The 24699-nt window shown below is 44.0% G+C and overlaps 1 protein-coding gene across 10 annotated transcripts in view; it reads right to left on the bottom strand.

Moving 5' to 3' along the window:
* The window catches only part of hectd2 (HECT domain containing 2), a 227820-nt gene that overhangs the window by 143033 nt on the left and 60088 nt on the right, over positions 1-24699 (bottom strand). For all 10 annotated transcript variants that reach the window (XR_010977048.1, XR_010977047.1, XR_010977046.1 and 7 more), the window contains 4 exons: positions 22688-22752; positions 6609-6654; positions 6142-6251; positions 4554-4702 (listed from right to left, as the gene is read on the bottom strand). Coding sequence is in view for 7 of the 10 variants with exons in the window: in XM_068052587.1 (XP_067908688.1) it covers positions 4554-4702; positions 6142-6251; positions 6609-6654; positions 22688-22752 (370 nt within the window). In the remaining 3 variants the exon portion in view is untranslated. The remainder of the gene's footprint in view (positions 1-4553; positions 4703-6141; positions 6252-6608; positions 6655-22687; positions 22753-24699) is intronic.

The raw sequence follows: 24699 nt of genomic DNA, 5'->3' as shown, positions 1-24699 counted from the left end.
TAGAAATGACATGAAGAAACTTTTTTTTTTAAACACAACGAGTTGTTGCACTCTGGAAAGATAGTGGAAGCAGATTCAACAGTAATATTCAAAAGAGAAGCAGATAAATACCTGAAGGGAAAGAATTTACAGAACTGTGAGGAAAGGGCAGGGGACTGGGGTTAACTGGATAGCTCTACCAAAGGGTTTGCACAGACACAATGGGCCGAATGACCTCCTTCTGTGCTGTACCATTCTATGATTTTAAGAATAAAAAAGATATTTGCAATTTAGAAACGTACGGAACTACAACATGACATTTGGATCATCACTCATTCCTTCCTCGGGTCATTTGATCACAGCACATTTTAGATCTGCTGTCAATAAAAATGCTGACTTACCTTTAGAGAAAAACCATTTTAGTAAGTCAAATTTCCAAAAACAACCCAGAGTCTAATTAGGAAAAGTCACACAGGAACTTTAACATCTAATAGAGTATTTATACATTACTAAAGTGACAATATAGCATTTATTGGCTTCCAGGACTCATTTTAGAAAGCAACAATGGCATTAATAGAAGTGTACAAGATTATGATAGGCTCAGATAAGTTACACAAGGAAAAAGTGTTCCCATTAACTATTGGTACAAGGACTAGGAGACACAGATTGGATGTTTTGGGCAAGAGATGCAGGGGGAATATGAAGAAGCATTTTTTTACACAGTGAGTGATAATGACCTGGAACTTGCTGCCCACAAGGGTGGTGGAAGCAGAGACAATGACTTCAAGAGGAAGTTGGATGGCCACTTGAGGGAAAGAGACTTGCAGGGCCAAGGGGATTGAATGGTGGAGTGGGACTGACTGGATAGCTCTGAGCAGAGCCGGCTTGGACTTGATGCGTGAATGGCCTCCTTCTGTGCCGTAAATGACTCTATGACTCTAATTTGTGCACAAACGCACATCTCCTAAAATATTAGAGGAAAGAATTTCACACGAGTACATGAAGCACTTGTGTGATAATGTCTCACAAGATAGGCCAAGTCCCTAGAAACTTATTAGCGGAGACCAGTTATCAAACGTAAAGGAATTTCTTTATTGCAGTAATAAATGAAACTTGAGGAACAATAAATAATTCCTTATGTACTGATGGTGCCTGGCACAACCATCATGGAGACTTTTCTACAAAGTGTAGGAGTAGGCAACCTACGCTCTAAATATTACTAAGGTGTTAAGTTTCACAACTCTTTCTAACAAACGGGTGTCAGCATGCCTACTTTCCAAACGATGAGCAAAATACTTCCAAATCCTAAATAATATCCAATTCAATATTTTCAATTATTAGATTAGCAGTTTAGTTTCAAAGGCAACTTAACAGGGGGGTCAGTGGTGAGACCTGGAGCCAAAGGCTGTGGAGTTAAATTAGATAACCCTGGAAGCGGGCACATGGATTGTGATTAACCCACACCCTTTGATTGTACTGCAAGCAGGAGCACAACCTCGTGCTGCCTGCCCACAATTTCCACAATTTCTGCATGCAGCCTGTGTTTCCTACACTGTTCACGGGCTGCAGACATCAGCAGGGCAGCCAATACTGTGAGTGGCTAACACTACTTAAAGGGGAAGGTGCATTGTCATTGCTGGTGGTGCTGACCTCATTCTAAATATTGCACGGTTAAAGAATCAATAATAGCTGACCATGGGCGAGAATTGCCACCAGGATTTTTGGATGCTGTACTGGTGGTCTTGGTGGAAGAAGTAGAAAGAATGAGAAATGTGCTATATCCTCCGAAGGGTTGGACACATTTTCAGAAGGCAATGGGAAGAGATAGTGGCAGAGGTCAATGCCAGGAAAATAGCCCCAAGGATCTTGATGCAGTGGAGGAACAAGTTCAATGATCTCACGAATGGTCAAGGCCAGTGAATGCATCTGCAAATGCCATATCCATTCAACTGCACCACTAGCCTTATCCACTGCTGAATTCACTACACCCCCATCACTCATCTACCAACAATTCTCTAATCAGGATTCATACCTAACACTTACATGTTTTCACTTAGCACTGTTGTAAGCTTTGCATCCACATCTCAAAGTTGCTATTCAACCATGACAGCATCATCACCCAAATCTATAGCATGACACTCACTGACACACTTCCTTCTTTCTTGCAAGGGAAGGTAGCACACAACCAGGGGCAGAAGGAATTAACAGGAAGGGGGAGGTTTACCTGCATGCTTTCATCCCCATGAGGGAGACAGTGTTGGCTATTTTGGGAAGGGTCATTGCTCAGTCTGTGGCCACCAACGGTGCTGAAACCACTAAGGATGAGGATATCCGCATACCTAATCCTCTTTCTCTTGTCCCACTCCTCCCTCATCACTTAATCTGTTCTGACTGAGAAGCTGCTGATGGTGCAAGCGTGCACTTCTTACTTTCTCCTCTCCCCTCACCACAAACAACCTTTATCCCTTTTTCATTTCAAATACTCAAGAACAAGAACCTGCCTAAGCAGTGGAGGAAGAGCAAGAAGACAATGAAGATAGGAACATAGAAACATAGAAAATAGGAGCAGGAATAGGCCATTTGGCCCTTTGGGCCTGCTCTGCCATTCAAAAAAGATAATGGCTGATCATCTAATTCAGTACCCTGAACCCACTTTCTCCCCTTATCCCGTGATCCCTTTGGCATTAAGAAATATATCTATCTCCTTCTTGAATATATTTAATGACTTGGCCTGCACTGCCTTCTGCGGTAGAGAATCCAGAGATGCTGCCAGACCTGCTGAATATTTCTCACATTTCTTGTTTTTATTTCAGATTTCCAGCATCCGCAGTATTTTGCTTTTATTTTAGAGAATTCCACAGGTTCACCACCCTCTGAGTGAAGACATTTCTCCTCATCTCAGTTCTAAATGGCATACCCTGTATCCTGAGACTGTGACCCCTGGTTCTGGACACCCCAGCTATCGGGAACATCCTCCCTGCATTTAGCCTGTCTAGTCCTGTTAGAATTTTATAGGTTTCTATGAGATCCCCTCTCATTCTTCTAAACGCTAGTGAATATAGGCCCAGTTGACCCAATCTCTCCTCAATCGTCAATCTTGCCATCCTAGGAATCAGCCTAGTAAATCTTCTTTGCACTCCCTCCATGGCAAGAACATCCTTCCTCAGATAAGGAGACCAAAACTGCACACAATACTCCAAATGTGGTCTCACCAAGGCCCTGTATAACTGCAGTAAGACGTCCTTGCTCCTGTACTCAAATCCTCTTGCAATGAAGGCCAACATGCCATTCGCCTTCCTTACTGCTTGCTGCTCCTGAATGCATGTTTTCAGCGACTAGTACAAGGACACCCAGGTCTCGTTGCACCTCCCCCTTTCCCAAACTATCACCATTCAGATAATAATCTGCCTTTCTGTTTTTACAACCAAAGTGTATAACCTCACATTTATCCACGTTATACTGCATCTGCCACGCATTTGCCCACTCACCCAACTTGTCCAAATCACATTGGAGACTCTTTGCATCCTCCTCACAGCTCACGTTCCCACCCAGCTTTGTGTCGACTGCAAACTTGGAAATGTTACATTTAGTTCCCTCATCCAAGTCATTAATATATATTGTGAATAGCTGGGGCCCAAGCACTGATCCCTGCAGTACCCCACCTGGAAAAAGACCCATTTATTCCTACTCTTTGTTTCCTGTCTGTCAACCAATTCTCAATCCATGCCAGTATATTACCGCCAATCCCATGTGCTTTAATTTTGCACACTAACCTCTTATGATGAAGCGACACCATCACTTGATTTCAGTTGCAGCCACCAACTCAGTTAATGACACTGAGCATAATTTAGGAGGTATCTGCATTTGGTGAGACACAGGGCACAACTGCACGGGAGCCAGGACTGGTGAATGGATAATGTAGGTGCCAGCTCGCCAGAGGGCATATAGGAGGTCTCCTCCCCCATCTAGCAGCTTGGCCTGTTCTGTCTGGCCTTTGCTCGTTCTCCCAGTCATGCTCAATGCGAAGAGGAAGCCCTACTAGGCCACCCATGTCTGGAAGTAACTGGTTTGAGAACAAGCCTTTAACTCACCAAAGAAGTACTTTAGCACCAGTCAGACCACTCCTTGTAGAATATTGAAACTGTAAACAAGTATGAGGGTCCTTCATGCCATTGCACATGTGTTCAGCTTTGCAATGTTAAAAAAGGGCGTAGGCTGGAGTGTGGCACTCCAACATGGCAATGCTGGTGTCAAAGCAGCATGTCATCATTTGCCTACTCTGCATGTTGCCGATGGTTGGTAGGTGTGAGCACGCAAACCCCTTTACAAACATGACCTCAGTCACACTTCCTGTCAGATCTATGCACGCACATTAGAAATTCCATTTTGTTATCTTAAAATGTCTCATAGTGCCCCAAAAAATGGGTGCTACAGAGCTCAATTTTGCCCCGGTGTGTTTTAAATGCAGGTGCTGCAATGATCTTGTTCAAATTGCTTGTGTTGCACTCCAAGAAGCATATTTTAGTTTCATGTCATTATCTACATTTGAGATACACAAAGTAACAGATACTCACTAAGCAAAGCCAAAACTCTGGTTGCTGAAGGAATCCACCATGTACACTTTGCCATGGGCGGTAGTTCATCTGGCTTTGCCGGAAACAGGCGTAGAGACACGAACTGCAGCACTCGCTCTACCAACTGCTTAAATCGCCTTAGGGGCAATCTGATGAAAACACAAGTCAATCTTGCAGTTAGCTAATCTCCTGTGGCGGTTTCTATGTTTAAATAATTTAATGAAATGTTTTCAGAAATGGATTTTTGAGTTTATCTTATGATAATTGAGCCACACAGGCAAAGAATGTCCCATCTTTGATTTCTGACCTGTGCTCACTTCAGCCACAGCAGCAGGATGGGTGCTATAATTTTCCTTGCAAGCTTGGTTTAGGGAGGTTAAATTTAACTAGGTTTATTTTTTCTGCTCACTAAACAGCAAGTCCTATTGGAAGTTTGTCCGTCTGAGCATTAACGAATGAATATAGGATTGGACATATGATCAAATAACCAGTTAGTAAACGCTGTCAAGGACCACAAATAAATATTAGCTACTTGGGTGGCCCTAGAATAGCCAAGATTTTCAGGCTAGGAGGGGTAAGTAGAAAATTAGGAAGTTTCAGAAAATCCTCTGTAATAAGGGTTTATACAGCATATCATGCACAAAATAATTTCTGCGCTGGTAGCCCAGCATCAAATTAATCATAGTTATAGATACAGGTCCCAGTGACGCCTGCTCAGTTTTCATCTCTAACAGTCATTCAAGCACTTCTTAATAACAGACTATTCGCTCCCTAACAGGAGAAGAATCTCATATTTTCTGGTTGGTCTTGCCAAAACAGTACTTCTAGTCACCTGGGAATGCAACAACATCAATAGCAATCACAACCAGAAGTTGGTGGGAGAAGGGAAATAACAAAGCTAGATCAAAATTGCAAATCATAGTCTCAACTGAATTGTAGATTAGGGTTTACAGGAATGTTAATTACACCATTATCAGCTTTATGATTGATTGGCAGGAAGGGAATTAGCATTCTTCCAGCTGCATTAATGATTTATGGACAATGGGGAGGTAAACTTTTTGTGAGTATGAAATGGGTTAGAATGAATTGGCAATGCATTTTACATCTCTCCCATATTTTATTTCTGCCGAAGTCAAAATTACCCTCAAGGATTGGAGAAATGGAAGGCAACAGAGAGGGGAAATGCTTTAGCCATACCACTGTTCACAAATTACATTTTTTATAAACTATTCATGTTGGTAAAATTAGTTCAGCAATCCAATAAATTTCCAAATCAATTTCAGCTCTTCTAAAGCTCTCTCAGTGAATGTGTCCTGAAGTTGGTTGCTGATACTTGCATCAGAGTAGAGTCCATCAACACCCCCATTTGGCAATCTTTATTCATGCAGGTAAATTTTATCCCAGTTGAAAGGTATTTATAGATGTGACTCTCCTGTTAAGCATCATAACATCGATGAGACTAACAGAGATTCCAGAACAAATCTACATCTCATAATTTGTACTCAAGTTAATGTTAACCGTGTGAAACTTTTCTAACCATATCCTACTCAAATTATTTTAGGTCCACTAAAGAAAGAAAATATTTTACTTTTTAAACCAGTGGACCAGAAAGTGGTGATCCGCTTCTGACAAAGTAGCAGTCTGCCGTAACAAATGGGCGTAGATGACGTATGTCGATGTGCTTGTAAACTGAGGATTCTACAGGAAAGAAAAACTAATACTTAGCATTAATTATCGGATTAGAAACCTAGGATCCAAACAAATGACAACAGTCATATTTAATAGTTTCAGCATGCAGAATGTGGAACAACATATTGCATGATTAGCATATTACCCAGAATCTACAGCACAAAAACAGGCCACTGGGCCCAACTCGTCTATGGTGGAGTTTGTATGCAAGATCAGCCTTTTAAAGGTAACATGTTAGCAACAGATTCAGGAGGAATATTTTACAGGTATCGTGAGTGGTTATTGTATTATTTCACTGTGAACTATACCCCGTGCATTTGATATTAGTGATCTCTTTTAAGAAAATAACAGAAAATAGTTTCATACCTGTACAAGTAAAAAATAAGCTCGAAGATCGTCTTTTGTCCGTGGTCTAGAAAGACAACAAAAGAAATTCAACATGAATCAGCATAAAGGAGGAAAGGGGAGGGTGAAGTCTCTGTACAAAGTTACAACGACATGCAAATTCTTCATCAATAACATTGGCAGCAAAATACAACTGCAGAACTACTATAATTAACTAATGAAAGCAATTAATATTATCCTCTTGAAACAAATAGTACTTTTCTTGCCAGATTTACCCCTCCTGCTCTCCGAAAGGCATTGATATTTGCTGGGGTACAGTTCCACGGCACTTTTCACATTCTGATACATCACCCAACTGGCCCTTCCTCCTGTGGGAGGGTGTTGGCAGGCTGTTTGGCCATGGGGAAAGAGTAGCCAACCCAGTCCTCATACACAACATCCTTACACATGCATTTTTATGAGGCATTGGTGGATAGTAAATGGAAGCAGGAACCCCAGTTGAGCTTCCCCTCTCTACACAAGGAGCTCTGAGTTCACTGTAACAGTCCCACTGCCACTTCAGCTGAGGCCAGTTAACTCAATATAGATTAGTAAATGAACCCAGGATTTTCTAAAGAGATAGGTTCCTCCAGAAGCAAGTAATCCTTCGAAAGGCACCAGTGCCCCCAGCAGTGATATCAACACTGAAACATCTTTTATACCCCAGCTCCCAGGGATTCAATTGCCTAGAAGCAAGGACAAGCCAGAGATTTAGTAATATTTGTAGCCATGTACATACCTTCCTCAGTCACTGGAGGAGATATAATGGCCAGATACAAAGTGATGAAATGTGACTTCGAAAGAATTGTTTTTTTTTACTGTTCTAGTGCTGTTCAATACATTCAGTATAAATTGAGAATCTTGCTGTACAAAAGTGAAAATCGTAGCTCCTCATACAGAGAGATATTGTTCATATCATTTAGTTAACACTGTAATGATACCAATTGTACTTAATTCACAGAAGTTAATTGATATTGGACTGAATTTTATGTTTTGAATGTCGGTCCTAGCGTTGGGCACAAGACACATTGGGAGATGGAACGACCTGCTGCATGCAATTCAATGGTGGCCAGCCAATTAAGACTAATGAGCCATGAATTCCAACCAATTGCATGGTCGGAGTCGGGCCTGGAGGCGGGGACCACAGTGTCAGGTGATGCATTGGCAGGGTCTGGCTCCATTTTTAAAGGGCTGCCAACCCTGCATTGAACTCTGCATTGGGAAGGTCTGGAAGAGGAGGAGGTGACATTGGATGATTAGAGATGGCTAACAGGAGACCCCGTGAGGTCCCATGCTTTTCTGATGCCTCCCTCCAAGTGCTACTACAGGCTGTCAGGGAGAGGAGGGATATTTTGTTTGCAAGGGAGGGGAGGAGGAGACCAGTGAACCAAACCAAGCAGACCTGGCTCCAGATTGCTGAAGGGCCTGTTTCTTTACTGTATAACTCTATGACTCTATAATGCTCACATGGATTTAGTGCCGCAAGTGGCTCAATGACTTCATCTGAGCTTCAAAAGGGAGTATCATTTAATCCCTTCATCCTCTTGAGCATTGCACATTTTGAAGTAGGACATGGCGTTGGGTGATCTACCTACCACACCACCCCCACCCCAGACGCGGGCAAAGGAACAGGGAACGCACATGTCTGCCAGCGGCCTCTCATGGTGGTCCTGAAAGCAGGCCTCTTGTCATACTTGAATCTTGCGAGATCCCTGGGAAGGGAACACATGCAGGAGGTGTCTGTGTGCAACTACACTGCCAGCAGCCTGTGTGTTGGAGTTGATGTGGCTAAGGGTCCAACATTTCCTTTCCCTCTGTCTGTAGGAGAAGATAGCACATAACCACAGGGAGTGGGTGGGCTGCCATTTCTGCATGCTATTTTGCCAATGGAGGAGGCAGCCATGAAACTGGCCAGACCACAGGATGGAAAGAACCCACACAGGAACACAGGAAATAGGAGCAGGAGTAGGCCATTCGGCCCCTAGAGCCTGCTCCGCCATTCAACTATATCGTGGCTGATCTTCTACCTCAACACCATATTCCTGCACTATCCCATATCCCTTGATATCTTTAATATCTAGAAATCTATCAATCTCTGTCTTGAACTTACTCAATGACTGAGCCTCCACAGACCTCTTGGGTAGAGAATTCAACAGATTCACTACCCTCTGAGTGAAGAAATTTCTCAGCTCAGTCCTAAATGGTCTACCTCTTATTCTGAGACTGTGTCCCCTGGTTCTAGAACCCCCCCCCCACCCCATCCAGGGGAAACATCCTTCCTGCATCAACCTTGTTGAGCCCTGTAAGAATTTTGTATGCTTCAACGAGATCACCTCTCATTCTTCTAAACTCTAGAGAATATAGGCCCAGTCTTCTCAATCACTCCTCAGAGGACAATCCCGCCATCCCAGGAATCAGTCTGGTGAACCTTCATTGCACTCCCTCTATGGCATTATATCCTTCCTTAAAGACCAAAACTGTACACAATACTTCAGTTGCAGTCTCACCAAGGCTCTATACAATTGCAGCAAGACTTCTTTACTACTGTACTCAATTCCTCTTGCAATAAAGACCAACACACCATTTGCCTTTTGTTACAAAAGTGCTTCTGTGTTTTGTTAAATATATTTTTTGAGGATTCATTTTTGAAAGATTGAAGAAATGTTAAACTTTATGGTTTTCAAAGGGGATCATGTAAAGGCTACTTGACTTTGAAAAAACAGTCCCTGGAAATGTTTTTTTTTTAAAGGGGCACTGAGAGGTTTTGTGAGGAAAACAAGCCTTTCCGGGAAATCACTTGACTTCCAGCAACAACAAACCTTTCCGAGAAACCACCTGACTTCCAGCTCAATAAACAACAGAGAACTTTGGACACCTGGAGAAGTTGTTTACAAAGAAATGACAGGTCAAGATTGATGGAGGTCAAAAGGCTGACCTCCTGTTGTCGGTTTTGCTTTTGAATTGTTTTGAGTTAGGGTTGAACTGTATAAAAACGGAGAGAACATCCAAGGAGAGAAGAGAACTTCCAAGGAGAGAAGAGAATTCCCAAGGAAGGAGAGAAGACTACAACCCAGCTTTCCAGCACCTCTCTAAAAGACCCTGAAAAGTCCACTGTGTCAACTCATCTCATCTCCTGTCTTTGAAGAAAAGCCTGCTAAATTAATTCTCAACGCCACCTGAAAAGAACTGTTCGAAAAGATCCCAGTGACCTGATTACGTGTACTCAGAGGCCAGACTGTATGCCAGTTTTGGAACACAGCGTATCTCATCTGCCTTTTCTTCAAGAATGAGCAAGTATTCAGCCCAAGTGTTTTTTTGTCTGTAACGGAGCTCTACAAACAAAAATCCCTTTATTTTTCCAGTTAACCAGTGTATGTATGTGGGTGTGAGGGGCTAAGGTAAAAAGGGAACTTTAGTATTTCAATCTGTGTGTTTATGCTTTACTTCATTACTGGTTAAGACTTGTTTTATAATAGACTGATAATTTTGTTGTTTACTAAAGAAACCTGGTTGATGTGTTTTATTCTGGGATAAAAGTAGTCTATGATTGGCCTTATGGGCAAGTGGGAAGAAATTTAAATATATATTGTGACCCGTGGAGAAGTGGAACTAGAATAAACAGTGCACTCCTCTCGCCTCAGTTGTAACACTACCTAATTGCTTGCTCCACCTACATGTCAGCTTTCAGTGACTTATGAACAAGGACACCCAGGTTCCTTTGGTCATCAACACTTCCTAATCTCTCACCATTTAAGAAATACTCTGCAGTTCTTTTTTTTACCAAAGTGGATAACTACATCTTTCCACATTATTATTGTTATTACTAAGGAGCATTGTGATCGAAGAGACAGGGACACCCTCCCAAGATAGTAAGTAGGGTCTACATGGGGCACAACGCTGTATCTGCAAAGATGGAGCCATGTTGTTCATCAGGCATCTGGTGCAGACAGGGATCTGCAAAGCAGGGACGGCAGGTCCTTGACCTTCACAGGTCTTTGCTCTATCATGCAGGTCAAGCTGTGCCAAAGCAGACACCAATTAAAAGTGCTGCAGATCCTGCTATCCCTGAGGGATAGGAAGGAGCCTCAGAGGATCCATCGGCCCCTCCTACTGCTCCACCCTCCACCAGCACAGATATATGCACCTCGGTGGGATTGCCCGCGAGTTTAAATCTGGGCACAGAATATGGTGAGCATAGCACACACCTCAGCAGCTGACGGAGATGGTGACAGACCATGCCTCTGACAGTCAGAAGACTGTGGGAGGCCAGACCCATGCCGAGCCTCAGGTTCATGACATGCCTCTAGTTTCAGCAGCAACAAGAGAAATGCTGGAGCTGCAGCGAGAGGTGTGGCAACATCTGGCAGAGATGCCAGAGGCTATGCGTGCCCAAGCGCGGTCGATGGAGGAGTTCATGAAGCCTTGACTTCGACATTGTCTCTGACTGGTGCAAGGGTGGCCTCCTCCATTGACAGGTTGGTGGATCACTCCCACTCAGTGTTTGTTGGATATTTGTGCATATCCTCATCCTGACCATGGGCACAAGGCAGCAGTAGCAAGGCGAGAGGGGGAAAGGGGTCCTCAAATCACCAACAGGTCCTCTGTCCTCTCAGGTCAGCAGGGAGGCAGAATTCTGCCTTGATAGGGTGGAGGAGTGTATGCCTCTTGCAGCTGGGGGCTCCTCTCAGGGTGATCCTGGTGCGGGCAGCAGCTCCTCTGCTCCTCTGCCAGTGGCTCTAGTTCATCCAACACCCCAGCTGAAAGAGGACGGTGCTGCTTTGCGGGAGGCCCACAGCATGTTGGGGCTCTCCAGCCCAAGGCATCCTGAGGACGGATACCAAGGTCATTTGTAGCCACAGGGCACCGTTTTCAGTAGGCGGCCTCAACCTCAGCGCAGGGACAGCACTGCGTGGGCATTCACGTAAGCGAATTAAGAAGTGCTCTTAAAATCACTGGATTTTCATGGGTGAGCGTTTGTCTATCACTACTCAGTCCGCCTCCATTATGACTCCCTCCCTCTTTCCTCTATCAAGGGCTTGACCCTTCAATGCATCCCAGCCTCTAGTAAGAAGCTGAAGGAGAACACTGAGGGCTCAACTCTAGAGCCTCACCAGATCAGCTAAGCACGAATGTTCAATAAGACAATACATTGTTAAGGAAGGAATGGTGAAAGATGACTACAGAAAGGATAGCCTTTATTGGATAAGGTACAAGAGCCATAAAGGATCAAATGAACTGCGAATGTATAAGGGCACCGTGAGCCTCCCTTGCAACTCTCTCATGTCCAATATCATTCTCCCCCTGGGGTTCTTCATCTGGCCCAGCATGCCCATCTTCCCACTCCACTTTCTCACCATCTGAGGAGACAGTCCGCTCCTCACCTTCCTGGTTGCTAATCGGCTCATCCCTCTGCAGGGTAAAGCTGTGCTGCACACAGCAAACCTTGAAGATATGGGAGACCCTCGCCGGGGCATACTGAAGGGCTCCCCCGGATTGAACTAGGCATCTGAGTCTCATCTTCAACAGACCATTGGCCTGCTCAATGGTAGCTCGCGTTGTCCCGTGCCATGCGTTGTACCTCTTCTCTGTAACCATGTGTGTGTTCCTCACAGGTGTCATCAGCCATGTTCTCACTGGGTAGTCCAAGGGTCTATCCCTGATGGCTGGAGGAAGGGCAGAAAAGTTCAGGAACCTGGGACTGCCTCAAAATATAGGCATCGTGGCGACTTTCCGGGAAGCGTGTACAGATCTGCAGGATTCACTTATGGTGGTCAGAGATCAGTTGTACATTGAGGGAGTGGAAGCCCTTCCCGTTGATGAAGGCCACTGGCTGGTGTTTTGGAACCTTGATGGCCGCATGCGTGCAGTCGATGACCCCTGCACCTGGGGGTATCCAGCAATGGCCTAGAAACCAATGGCCTTCTCTGCCTGTGAGTTAGGATCCATGCGGAAGTGCATGTAATCTCTGGCCCACCTGTATAGGACATTGGTGACCTCCTTGATGCACCGATGCAGCACGGACTGTGAGATTCCACAAATGCCCCCTGTGGATCCCTGGAATAATCCAGTGGCACAGAAGTTCAGCACCACTGTGACCTTCAGGGCCATTGGCATTGGATTACCACCCTTCCCAGAGAGCAGTAGTCTTCACTGCCATTGCCTCACAGGCATCTGCAGGTAGTTGAGCCTCGAGCTGTACATTTTTCTGGAGGGTACCTCTTTCTGCACTGGCAACCTCCCTCTCTCTCTCTCTCCTCCTCACCCTTCTGCTGGATCTGGAAGCCACTGAGGTCTCTCTTGTGGGCTCATAGTCTGTTGTGGTGTCACTGAAGGTGCCCTTCCTCCTGTTCAAGTGCACTTTGTCTTCAATGGGGTTCCCAAAACCTGGGTGAATGAAGCTCATGATAAGTGGCCTCTGACTTAAAGGCAGTCTTCCACTGTCAGTGGCCCCCTCTTGATGGCCACACTTGTGACCCTTGCCCAGCTGTCACTTGCCCATTGCCCTCTTGAATTGGCCCCCCTGTAACACAGGCAACCTTCCCCTTCCTCCTGACACACAGCTCTCCCATCGTGGCCCTTCCAGGCCCTCGATGTTTGCCGTTTCGATAGCCTCCCCTTCCAGGCAGGCATGATCTACCACCTCAATATGTGTGAAACCCTGTAAAACATTTATAAAATTGCATCCGACAAATAAAATCACTTTCAATTGGCCATTTAACTAGTGATGACGTATCGTCATCAGACCTCCGCCCTCCCTGTTTATCACCATGGACAAAATCAGGATGGGACATCATGACGTTAGACATCCTGTCAATGTGTCCCATCTCGATTTTATGTCCCCTCACATCTCCATAACCATCCACATCGTTCCCTTAAAATTCAGCCCATTGTTTCTGTAACCAAAATTAACAGTTTTTAAACAATATCAATACCAAAAATACAATACAGGTATACAAATCTTCTCTCCCCAACAGATTCCAACCCTTTTACAGTGCTGGTGGCAGCTCAGAGTTTGGCGACAGTATTTTAAACCAGTCTGGGGCTTCTAGGATCCCTGCCAACAAACATGCACACTGCTTCCACAGAGAATGCTACTTTTTATGGACGTGGTTGGTAAAACTCCCTGAAAGTACCCTTTCATAGCAACATCCTCCCTTTACAATCTCAGTTAAATTAATATCTTCTTCAATTTTACCAGATAACCTTCATTGGCAGCAGACACAAATATGCCAGAACTCATCAGATGCGGTAAGCAAATTTTTAACGAAAAAAAATCTTTAAAACCATCTCTTTTCCTTCAGTAAAACCCTTGGGTACATTTTAAGACTCAGTTTAACACAAAAAAGTACAATCATCATACACTATAAAATTATGTGTGACAAACACAAATAGGAGTCCAGCTGCTGAGCAAAGTGTATGGAATGTGTTCTGTAAATGCAACTGCACTACATTGGGTAGTCTGTAAATCCCACTCAGTTAATCGTCAAGATTTATCACTAACTAAATTCCACCCAGTAAATGTCATTTTAAACAGCTGCCAACTGTCTAAGTTTCTGACCTTATTAGGATGAGGAGTTCCACTGTGAGTGAATCACACATTTCCTTCAAATGTAGATCTGGGAACAGGACGTCGAGAATAGATAGAGTTGGTCATTGGTAACACTAGCAATTTACAGCTCAAAGTTTGTTTAATGAGGTGTCCACAAGAACGGCTCTGCTGATATTTTTCTTTCCATGTGCAATCCTTTAAAGTAACTGAGACCAATTGGCATCTTGCGAGCCATCGGGCTTTTTTGTGATTAATGTGAAGCTCTTTGCCCATGCATGTGTGGGCATCAAATATACACTGGCTACACAATTTGGCTCTGTAGCCCCTGTAGTTTTGGTGCTATGGGTACTGTTATGGTTTCTAAATAGTGTTCACAACGCGCACGTATACTTGCGGCGTTGCCTATGCTGGGACTCTTTTTTTCACTCGTTCGTGGGATGTGGGCGTCACTGGTTAGGCTAGCATTTATTGCCCATCCCTAATTGCTCTTGAACTGAGTGGCTTGCTAGGCCATTTTAGTGGGCAGTTAAGAGTCAATCACATTGCTGTGGGTCTGGAGTCACATGTAGACCAGATCCAGGTAAGGACAGTAGATTTCCTTCCCTAAAGAACATTAGTGAATGAGATGTGTTTTTACAACAATCAAACAATGCTTTCATGGTCACTATTAGGCTAGCTCTTGAATTCCAGATTTGTTAATTGAATTCAAATTTCATCATCTGCCGTGGTGGGATTCAAGCCCATGTCCCCAGAGCACTAGCCTAGGCCTTTGGATTACCAGTCCAGTGACATTACCACTACGCCATTGCCTCCCCTGGGTAGGTCGGTAGCACAAGGGTCAGGAAGGCGCGCTCAAAGTATGTAGAGTAGGCAGATCGTCAGTCAGCATGAAATGTTAACTGGCAGTGGTGCTGTCAAGTTTTGACCTCACCACTCCAGCTAACACCCTATCTCAACCAAAGAACAGATGAACATGTATTCAGGAAGGACTCGCCATCAGTGCTATTTAAAGGAGTCACCAGTTGCTCTCAGGTTGGTTGCTGATTATCTGCTACTGGCCCTGTCTGAGTTTGTAGAAGTGCTTGGTGGCTTCCTGAGTTATTTAAAGTTGGTGAAGGCAACTGGGAGTGGTGCAGCATGTGGACGAGGCCTCGGTTCTGACTTTAAGGATGCTGGTCATAGAGTCATAGAGTTATACAGCTCAGAAACAGGCCCTTCAGCCCATCGTGTCCATGCCAGCCATCAGGCACCTATCTATTCTAATCTCATTTTCCAGCACTTGGCCCATAGCCTTGTATGCTATGGTATTTCAAGTGCTCATTTCAATACTTCTTAAATGTTGTGAGGTTTCCTGCCTCTACCACCTCTTCAGGCAGTGTATTCCAGATTCCAACCATCCTCTGGGTGAAAAAATATTTTCCGCAAATCCCCTCTAAACCTCCTGCCTCAGACCTTAAATCTATGTCCCCTGGTTATTGACACCTCCACTAAGGGAAAACGTTTCTTCCTATCTACCCTGTGTATGCCCCTCATAATTTTGTACACCTCAATCAAGTTTCAGCTTTCTCTGCTCTAAGGAAAATAACCCTAGCCTATCCAGTTTCTCTTCATAGATGAAATGCTCCAGCCCAGGCAACATCCTGGTGAATCCCCTCTGCACCCTCTCCAGTGCAATCACATCCTTCCTATAGTGTGGTGCCCAGAATGGAACACAGTACTCCAGCTGTGGCCTAACTAGCATTTTATACAGCTCCATCATAACCTTCCTGCTCTTATATTCTATGCCTTGGCTAATAAAGGCAAGTATCCCATATGCCTTCCTAACCACCTTATCTACCTGTGCTGCTGCCTTCAGTGATCTATAGACAAGTACACCAACATCCCTCTGACCTTCTGTACTTCCTAGGGTCCTACCATCCATTGTCTATTCCCTTGCCCTGTTAGTCCTCCCAAAATGCATCACCTCACACTTCTCAGCATTAAATTCCATTTGCCACTGCTCTGCCAATCTTACCAGCCCATCTATATCGTCCTGAAATCTAAGGCTTTCCTCCTCACTATTTATGACACCACCAATTTTCGTGTCATCCGCGAACTTACTGATCATACCTCCTATATTCACGTCTAAATCATTAAAGTACACTACAAACAGCAAAGGGTTCCAGCACCGATCCCTGCGGTACACCACTGGTCACAGGTTTCCAATCACAAAAACAACCCTCGACTATTACCCTCTGCCTCCTGCCACTAAGCCAATTTTGGATCCAATTTGCCAAATTACCCTCGATCCCATAGGTTCTTATCTTCTTAGCCAATCTCCCATGCAGGACCATATCAAAAGCCTTACTGACTTCCATGTAGACTACATCAACTGCTTTACCTTCATCTACACATCTAGTCACCTCCTTGAAAAATTCAGTCAAGTCTGTCAGACATGATCTCCCCCTGACAAAGCCATGCTGACTATCCATGATTAATCCCTGCCTCTCCAAGAAGGGATTAATCCTGCCCCTCAGAATTTTTTCAAATAGTTTCCCTACCACTGATGTTAGACTCACTGGCCTGTAATTACCTGGTTTATCCCTGCTACCCTTCTTGAATTATGGTACCACATTCGCTGTCCTCCAGTCTTCTGGCACCTTTCCTGTGGCCAGAGAGGATTTGAAAATTTGTGTCAGAGCCCTTGCTATCTCCTCTCTTGCCTCACATAACAGCCTGGGATACATCTCATCTGGGCCTGGGGATTTATCCACTTTTAAGCCCACTAAAACCACTAATACCTCCTCCCTTTCAATGCTAATTTGTTCAAGTATATCACAATCCTCCTCCCTGATCTCTACACCTACATCGTCCTTCTCCATCATGAACACAGATGAAAAGTAATCATTTAAAACCTCACCTAAGTCCTCTGCCTCCACACACAGATTGCCACTTCGGTCCTTAATGGGCCCTACTCTTTCCCTGGTTATCCTCTTGACCTTAATATACTTATAAAATGCCTTGGAATGTTCCTTTATCTTGCCCGCCAGTGTTTTTTCATGCCCCCTCTTCGCTCTCCTAATTACTTTTTTTTAAGTACACTTTCTTTACTCCACTGTTCTCAGCGCCCTGAATCTGCCATAAGCCTTCTTTTTCCTTATCAAATGCTCTATATCCCTTGGCATCCAGGGTTCCCTGGACTTGTTGGTCCTACCCTTCACCTTTACGGGAACATGTTGGCTCTGAACTCTCACTATTTCCTTTTTGAATGACTCCTACTGATATGATGTAGACTTACCTACAAGTAGCTGCTCCCAGTCCACTTTGGCCAGATCCTGTTTTCTCATATTGAAATCCACTTTCCCCCAAATCATTACCTTTATTTCAGGTCCATCTTTGTCCTTTTCCATAACTATCTTAAATCTTACAGAGTTTTGGTCACTATCCCCGAAATGCTCCCTCACTGACACTTATAACACTTGTCCGGCTTCAATCCCCAGGATTAGGTCCAGTACTGACCCTTCTCTTGTAGGACTTTCTACGTGCTGGCTTAAAAAGTTCTCCTATATGCACTTTAAGAATTCTGCCCCCTTTAAGCCTTTTGCACTAAGACTTTCTTTTGGGCCTCCTTATCTCGAGAGACAATGGATACGCGCCTGGAGGTGGTCAGTGGTTTGTGAAGCAGCGCCTGGAGTGGCTATAAAGGCCAATTCTGGAGTGACAGGCTCTTCCACAGGTGCTGCAGAGAAATTTGTTTGTTGGGGCTGTTGCACAGTTGGCTCTCCCCTTGCGCCTCTGTCTTTTTTCCTGCCAACTACTAAGTCTCTTCGACTCGCCACAATTTAGCCCTGTCTTTATGGCTGCCCGCCAGCTCTGGCGAATGCTGGCAACTGACTCCCACGACTTGTGATCAATGTCACACGATTTCATGTCGCGTTTGCAGACGTCTTTATAACGGAGACATGGACGGCCGGTGGGTCTGATACCAGTGGCGAGCTCGCTGTACAATGTGTCTTTGGGGATCCTGCCATCTTCCATGCGGCTCACATGGCCAAGCCATCTCAAGCGCCGCTGACTCAGTAGTGTGTATAAGCTGGGGGTGTTGGCCGCTTCAAGGACTTCTGTGTTGGAGATATAGTCCTGCCACCTGATGCCAAGTATTCTCCGAAGGCAGCGAAGATGGAATGAATTGAGACGTCGCTCTTGGCTGGCATACGTTGTCCAGGCCTCGCTGCCGTAGAGCAAGGTACTGAGGACACAGGCCTGATACACTCGGACTGAGACTATCCCAGTTAATATTGGGGAAGTTGAAATCCCCTACTCTTATTACCCTATTATTTTTACACCTCTGAGATTTGCCTACATATCTGCTCCTCTATCTCTCCCTGACTATTTGGAGGCCTGTAGTACACTCCCAGCCAAGTGATTGCCCCCTTTTTGTTTTTAAGTTCTACCCATATGGCCTCATTTGAGGAAACTTCTAAGATATCATCCCTCCTTACTGCAGTAATTGACTCCTTGATCAACAGTGCAATGCCACCTTCTCTTTTACACCTCACCGCCCCCCCCCCCCCCCCCCCCCCCACCCCTGTCACGCCTGAAGATTCTATATCCTGGAATATTGAGCTGTTAGTCCTGCCCTTCCCTCAACCATGTCTCTGTGGTAGCAATAATATCACATTCCCATGTGTTAATCAACAACCTCAAGTCATCTGCCTTGTGGTCAGACCACATGCTCCCAGTCAAGATTGCTGTAGTTAGCATCCAGCTTGACCTGCATCATGAGAGAGAGATTTGAGCAAAGACATCACAAAAGATGACAAGCTGCTCGCAGAGGGAGGATGGAGGGGAGAAGGGCTCTCAGCAGGATATTCACCTCGCATCTTCCAGCAGCTTTTCTCTTACCTCACCTAAGACAGGAACACTGTGTGCGTCATCTCCATCTTACAAAGGAGGTGCTCACAGAACTCTGCCACCTCTTGCAGTAAGATCTGTAGCCTCAGAGCAGGGCATGGATGGCACTGCCAGTGGCTGTGAAGGTAACAGTGACCATGAATTTCTTTGTATCAAGATCCTTCCCGGTTGGAGCAGGCAACATCTGTGATATCTGCCAGTTTGCTGTCCACTGCTGCATGAGTGAGGTGACAGACGCTCTATATGCCAGGAGAGGGGAGTAAATTATGTTCTCTCTGAGGAGAGAGAAGCAGGCGGAGCATGCACGTGGCTTTGCCAGGATAGTGGACTTCCCTGTGCTGCAGGGTGCCATTGACTGCCATCATGTGACTTTGCAGGCACCGCATTTAAATGCTGAGATATAATAAACCACAAAGGGTTCCACTCCCTGAATATGGCAGTTGCTGTGTGACCATGTTTAGCACATCATGCTGGTGAATGCCCGGTATCCTGCAGTCATGGTGCCTTCATTCCGCGCCAGTCCGCTGTTCCCTCAGTATTTGAGCCACCATGTCAAACCAGAGAGTGGCTGCTGGGCAACAAGGGCTGTCCACATTTGACTTCATCAATGACCTTCCCCCATCATAAGGTCAGAAGTGGGGATGTTCGCTGATAATTGCACAGTGTTCAGAGCCATTCGAGACTCCTCAGACACTGAAGCAGTCCGTGCCCATATGCAGCAAGACCTGGACAACGTTCAGGCTGGGGCTGATAAGTGGCAAGTGACATTCGAGCCACACAAGTGCCAGGCAATGACAATCTCCAACAAGAGAGAATCTAACCATCTCCCCTTGGCGTTCAATGGCATTACCATTGCTGAATCCCCCACCATCAATATCCTGGGGGTTACCATTGACCAGAAACTCAATTGAACCAGCCAAATAAATACTGTGGCTTCAAGAGCAGGTCAGAGGCTGGGAATTCTCCTGACTGCCCAAAGCCTGTCCACCATCTACAAGGCACAAGTCAGGAGTGTGATGGAATACTGTCCACTTGCCTGGATGGGTGCAGCTTCAACAACACTTAAGAAGCTCAATACCATCCAGGACAAAGCAGCCCGCTTGATCGGCACCCCATCCACAAACATTCACTCCCTCCACCACCGACGCACAGTGGCAGCAGTGTGTACCATATGCAAGATGCATTGCAGGAACTCGCCAAGCCTCCTTCAACAGCACCTTCCAAACCCCCACTCTCTACCCCTAGAAGGACAAGGGCAGCAAATGCATGGGAACATCACCACCTGTAAGTTCCCTTCCAAGCCACACATCATCCTGACTTGGAACTATATCACCACTCCTTCACTGTCACTGGGTCAAAATTCTGGAACTTCCTCCCTAACAGCACTGTGCTTGTACCATTGACTGCAGTGGTTTAAGAAGGCAGCTCATCACCACCTTCTTAAGGGCAATTAGGGATGGGCAACAAATGCTGGTCTTTCCAGCCACATCCTATGAATGAATTTTAAAAAATCAATGAAGAAAGCCACATGGGCTGTGCACGTAGCAGCCCATAGTACTGCCTGCCCCTGGGGAATCGATGTAAGTCTGCGTGGTGCCTGGAATGGAGGTAGCACTTACGATAAGATAAAGATAGTGGAACAAGGACTTCAAATGAGAGGTGGTAGTGTGAAAGGAACTGAAACAATGAGAAAAAGTTTGGAAAAAGGATTAAGAAACAATGGATTCAGAGAGGCAGCAAAGAAGGAATAATAGATAGTACATATAATCGACGGACAAGAGAATGAAAAAGAAAGAAGGGTAATTGAGAAGAAAAGAATGAATGGGAAGAAAGAGGCATTAAAAAACCTAGTCAGATTTAATAAAACAGTTGGAAATAAAACATGTCAACACTCATACATATTATCCAATGAATTCAAATTGTTTTGCATGCTATGTTTGTAGTTACAGTGAAAATATCAAGCAGCAGAAATACAGAACTTGTAGTTCTTATTGGTTTATTCTTATTCTTCCTTGGTCTTAAGCTTTGAGTTATAGGTGACCAACCTGTCGTTGTTAAGATAGGTAAATTATAATTCTGTGCTGTGGTGGAGGACGTAACTCACTGAGACTAGGCCAAAATTCTCTGAAGCAAAAGAAGTTGTCATTAGGATTGGGAGTTTTTGAGAAGCATTTTGACCCTTAGCATTGTCTGATCCTCTGGTGCTGCTGCATGTTGGTTACTGCGTGCAATGTGTTTAGATTGGTCCTGGTCATATGACTGGAAGTTTTTTGGTGCAACCTTTTCTTAGCATGGACAGGTGCAAACCAGGGTCTACGTGAGCCAAGAAACCACATAAAACTAAACCTTTGCAGTCTTTCAAGATATCCATTTGTGTTCTACTTATGTGGAGGTTCATGTCCTGCAGTTTATGACTTCCTTTAACAGTCTTAAACATGCCTTGGGGAATGGCCACTGAGATCAAAAATTGCTTGCCTCCCCTTTAGTATCTTAACCACCATGAGATCCACCAGCTGGTCTATAAAGCATGGCTCCTCAATCTTCTTCGCATGTTAACCATATTCCTCAGCTTTGGCCCATCATTGGCCAATGTGACAGTCTTCAGAAATCAAAAGCTTATCATTAGGCCTATTTAGCTGCTTACAACGCTTAATGAAGCATTGTTTGTGGCAATTTGCCATGCATGACTGCAAACTGCAATACCATTCTTATGTGATAGTGATAAGTATACACCGTTCATAAATACTTTGTGTAAACGTACTTTACCATTTCCATAAGGGTTACGCCATCCAAGGCAAATATAAACCACTGTAGACTGTTTAATTAACCAGCTTACACACGTTACAAGACACATTACAATAGACAGAAATCAAAAGAAAATTAGTATTTCCTTTGTCCAGAAATACTATTAATCTGGGGGAGCCGTTTACATAAATGCAGTGGATAGCTGTGTGATCGGCATTAGTTCCCCACACCTGCCTTTGAATAATATCATGCAGGAATAATGGGTGGGACTTTTGACTAGGGACATCACTCTGCTAATCTCATTTCTTTCAATTACATCAGAATGGGAAGGAAACAAAAAGTGCCTGACAATATTTCTCTGTGCATGTAAGATGGTAACATGTTACCAAGTCCTTCTTCAAATTCTGCCCCTATCCTCATACTGCCTCCAGTGCCAGCGTCTCAGACTCAGGAATTTTGTAGCCCATAATCTTACTGTTTATTGTAATTCTGCTCAAGACTCCAAAAACCGCATCTAAATGTTTGTAGAGAACATAAATATCCTTCATTGCTATTTAGGGATTTGCCTTTTCTTATTCTTTTGGCTGAGAACTCTTAGTCTTTGGTGATTGCAGAGATGGTACTGTCTTCTCAAACTGAAAATAATGGAGGAGCATGTGTAAAATGGAATTTTTCCTGCCCTTGCATGCTGTCATCAAATCACTGGGAACATGCTCAGTAATAATCTTGCTTTTCCCTATACACAGCAGATCAGAAAATAATTTATCATCCATGCGCATTTGTTACAAATACATTCCAAACCACTGAACAAATCTACAGATGGAACATCAAAATAATTGTTAGCTTTATTTAGAAAGATACATCTGAGTCTTACCCTTTCCATTCTCTCAGCAGACTGTTAATAATCCCTTTCAATACAGTTTTCTGGATATCCTGGGGCTGAAAATAGCAACAGTAAGTGATTATTATATATATTCAGTTGATTTTAATTTTACAAAATAGAGCAATATGTCATTCTTGATGTACTATATTAATTAATAACCACAATATACCAGTATTCACTATAAACAAATGCTAAATGTTTAGCAAAGTACTACCATATCTCCCATGGTACAACAGGGTTGCTGGGGCCTCAACTATTTACAATCTATATTAATGACTTGGAGTGTATGATAGCTAAATTAGCTGACAGTACAAAGGCAGGTGGGAAAGCAAGTTATGAGGAGGATGCAGAGAGTCTGCAAAGAGTTATAGATAGGTTAAGTGAGCTTTGGTAGGAAGAACAGAAAAGCAAAATATTATTTAAATAGAGATTACAGAATAATGCGGTAGAGAGGGATCTGAGTGTCCTTGTACATGAATCAGAAAAGGTTAGCATGCAGGTACAGCAAGTAATTAGGAAGGCAAATAGAATGTTGGCATTTATTGCAAGGGGGATGAAGTATAATAGTAGGGAAGTCTTGCTATAACTCTGCAGGGCATTGGTGAGACTGCACCTAGAATATTGCGTACTGTTTTGTACTCCTTACTTAATGAGGGATATACTTGCATTGGAGGCAGTTCAGAGAAGGTTCGCTAGGCTTATTCCTGGGATGAAGGGGTTATTTTATGAGGAAAGGCTGAGTAGGTTGGGCCTATACTCATTGAAGTTTAGAAGAATGAGAGGTGATCCGGTTGAAACATACAAGATTCTGAGGGGCTTGACAAAGTAAATACTGAGAGGATGCTTCCCCTCGTGGGGAATCTAGAACTAGGAGGATCTGTAGAAAGAGAAGCAGAGTTAATGTTTCAGGTCAGTGACCCTTCTTCGGAACTGACAAATATTAAAAGTTCAGAGAAGGTTCGCTAGGCTTATTCCTGGGATGAAGGGGTTATTTTATGAGGAAAGGCTGAGTAGGTTGGGCCTATACTCATTGAAGTTTAGAAGAATGAGAGGTGATCCGGTTGAAACATACAAGATTCTGAGGGGCTTGACAAAGTAAATACTGAGAGGATGCTTCCCCTCGTGGGGAATCTAGAACTAGGAGGATCTGTAGAAAGAGAAGCAGAGTTAATGTTTCAGGTCAGTGACCCTTCTTCGGAACTGACAAATATTAAAAGTGTCACAGGTTATAAGCAAGTGAGGTGGGGGTGGGACAAGAGATAACAAAGGAGAAGGTGCAGATTGGACAAGGCCTCATCGCTGGTCATGGAGCAAAGGCAAACAATATGTTAATGGTGTGTTGAAAGACAAAGCATTAGTACAGAATAGGTGTTAACGGACTGAATATTGAACAGCAGCAAGTGCAAACATGAAAAAAAACAGTGGGTAAGCAAACTGAACAAACTAAGATGAAATGAAATAAATGCAAAAAAAAAGTTGTAAAAAATGTAAAAAAGAAAAAAGAAAAAACAACTAAAAATGAAAGTAAAATGAGTTCAATATTTCAGAGCATGACAGCCCCCCATTTTACTTTCATTTTTAGTTGTTTTTTTCTTTTTTACATTTTTTACAACCTCTTTATTTGCATTTATTTCATTTCATCTTAGTTTGTTCAGTTTGCTTACCCACTGTTTTTTTTCATGTTTGCACTTGCTGCTGTTCAATATTCAGTCCGTTAACACCTATTCTGTACTAATGCTTTGTCTTTCAACACACCATTAACATATTGTTTGCCTTTGCTCCATGACCTTTTGGTCAGCTATGTGGCCTTGTCCAATCTGCACCTTCTCCTTTGTTATCTCTTGCCCCACCCCCACCTCACTTGCTTATAACCTGTGACATTTTTAATATTTGTCAGTTCCGAAGAAGGGTCACTGACCTGAAACGTTAACTCTGCTTCTCTTTCCACAGATGCTGCCAGACCTGCTGAGTGGTTCCAGCATTTCTTGTTTTTATTTCAGATT

Source organism: Heterodontus francisci, chromosome 20 (assembly GCF_036365525.1).
Source record: "Heterodontus francisci isolate sHetFra1 chromosome 20, sHetFra1.hap1, whole genome shotgun sequence".
NCBI classification, from domain to species: domain Eukaryota; kingdom Metazoa; phylum Chordata; class Chondrichthyes; order Heterodontiformes; family Heterodontidae; genus Heterodontus; species Heterodontus francisci.
The sequence above is the reverse complement of the archived record's forward strand: the minus strand, read 5'-3'. Positions and strand labels throughout refer to the sequence as shown.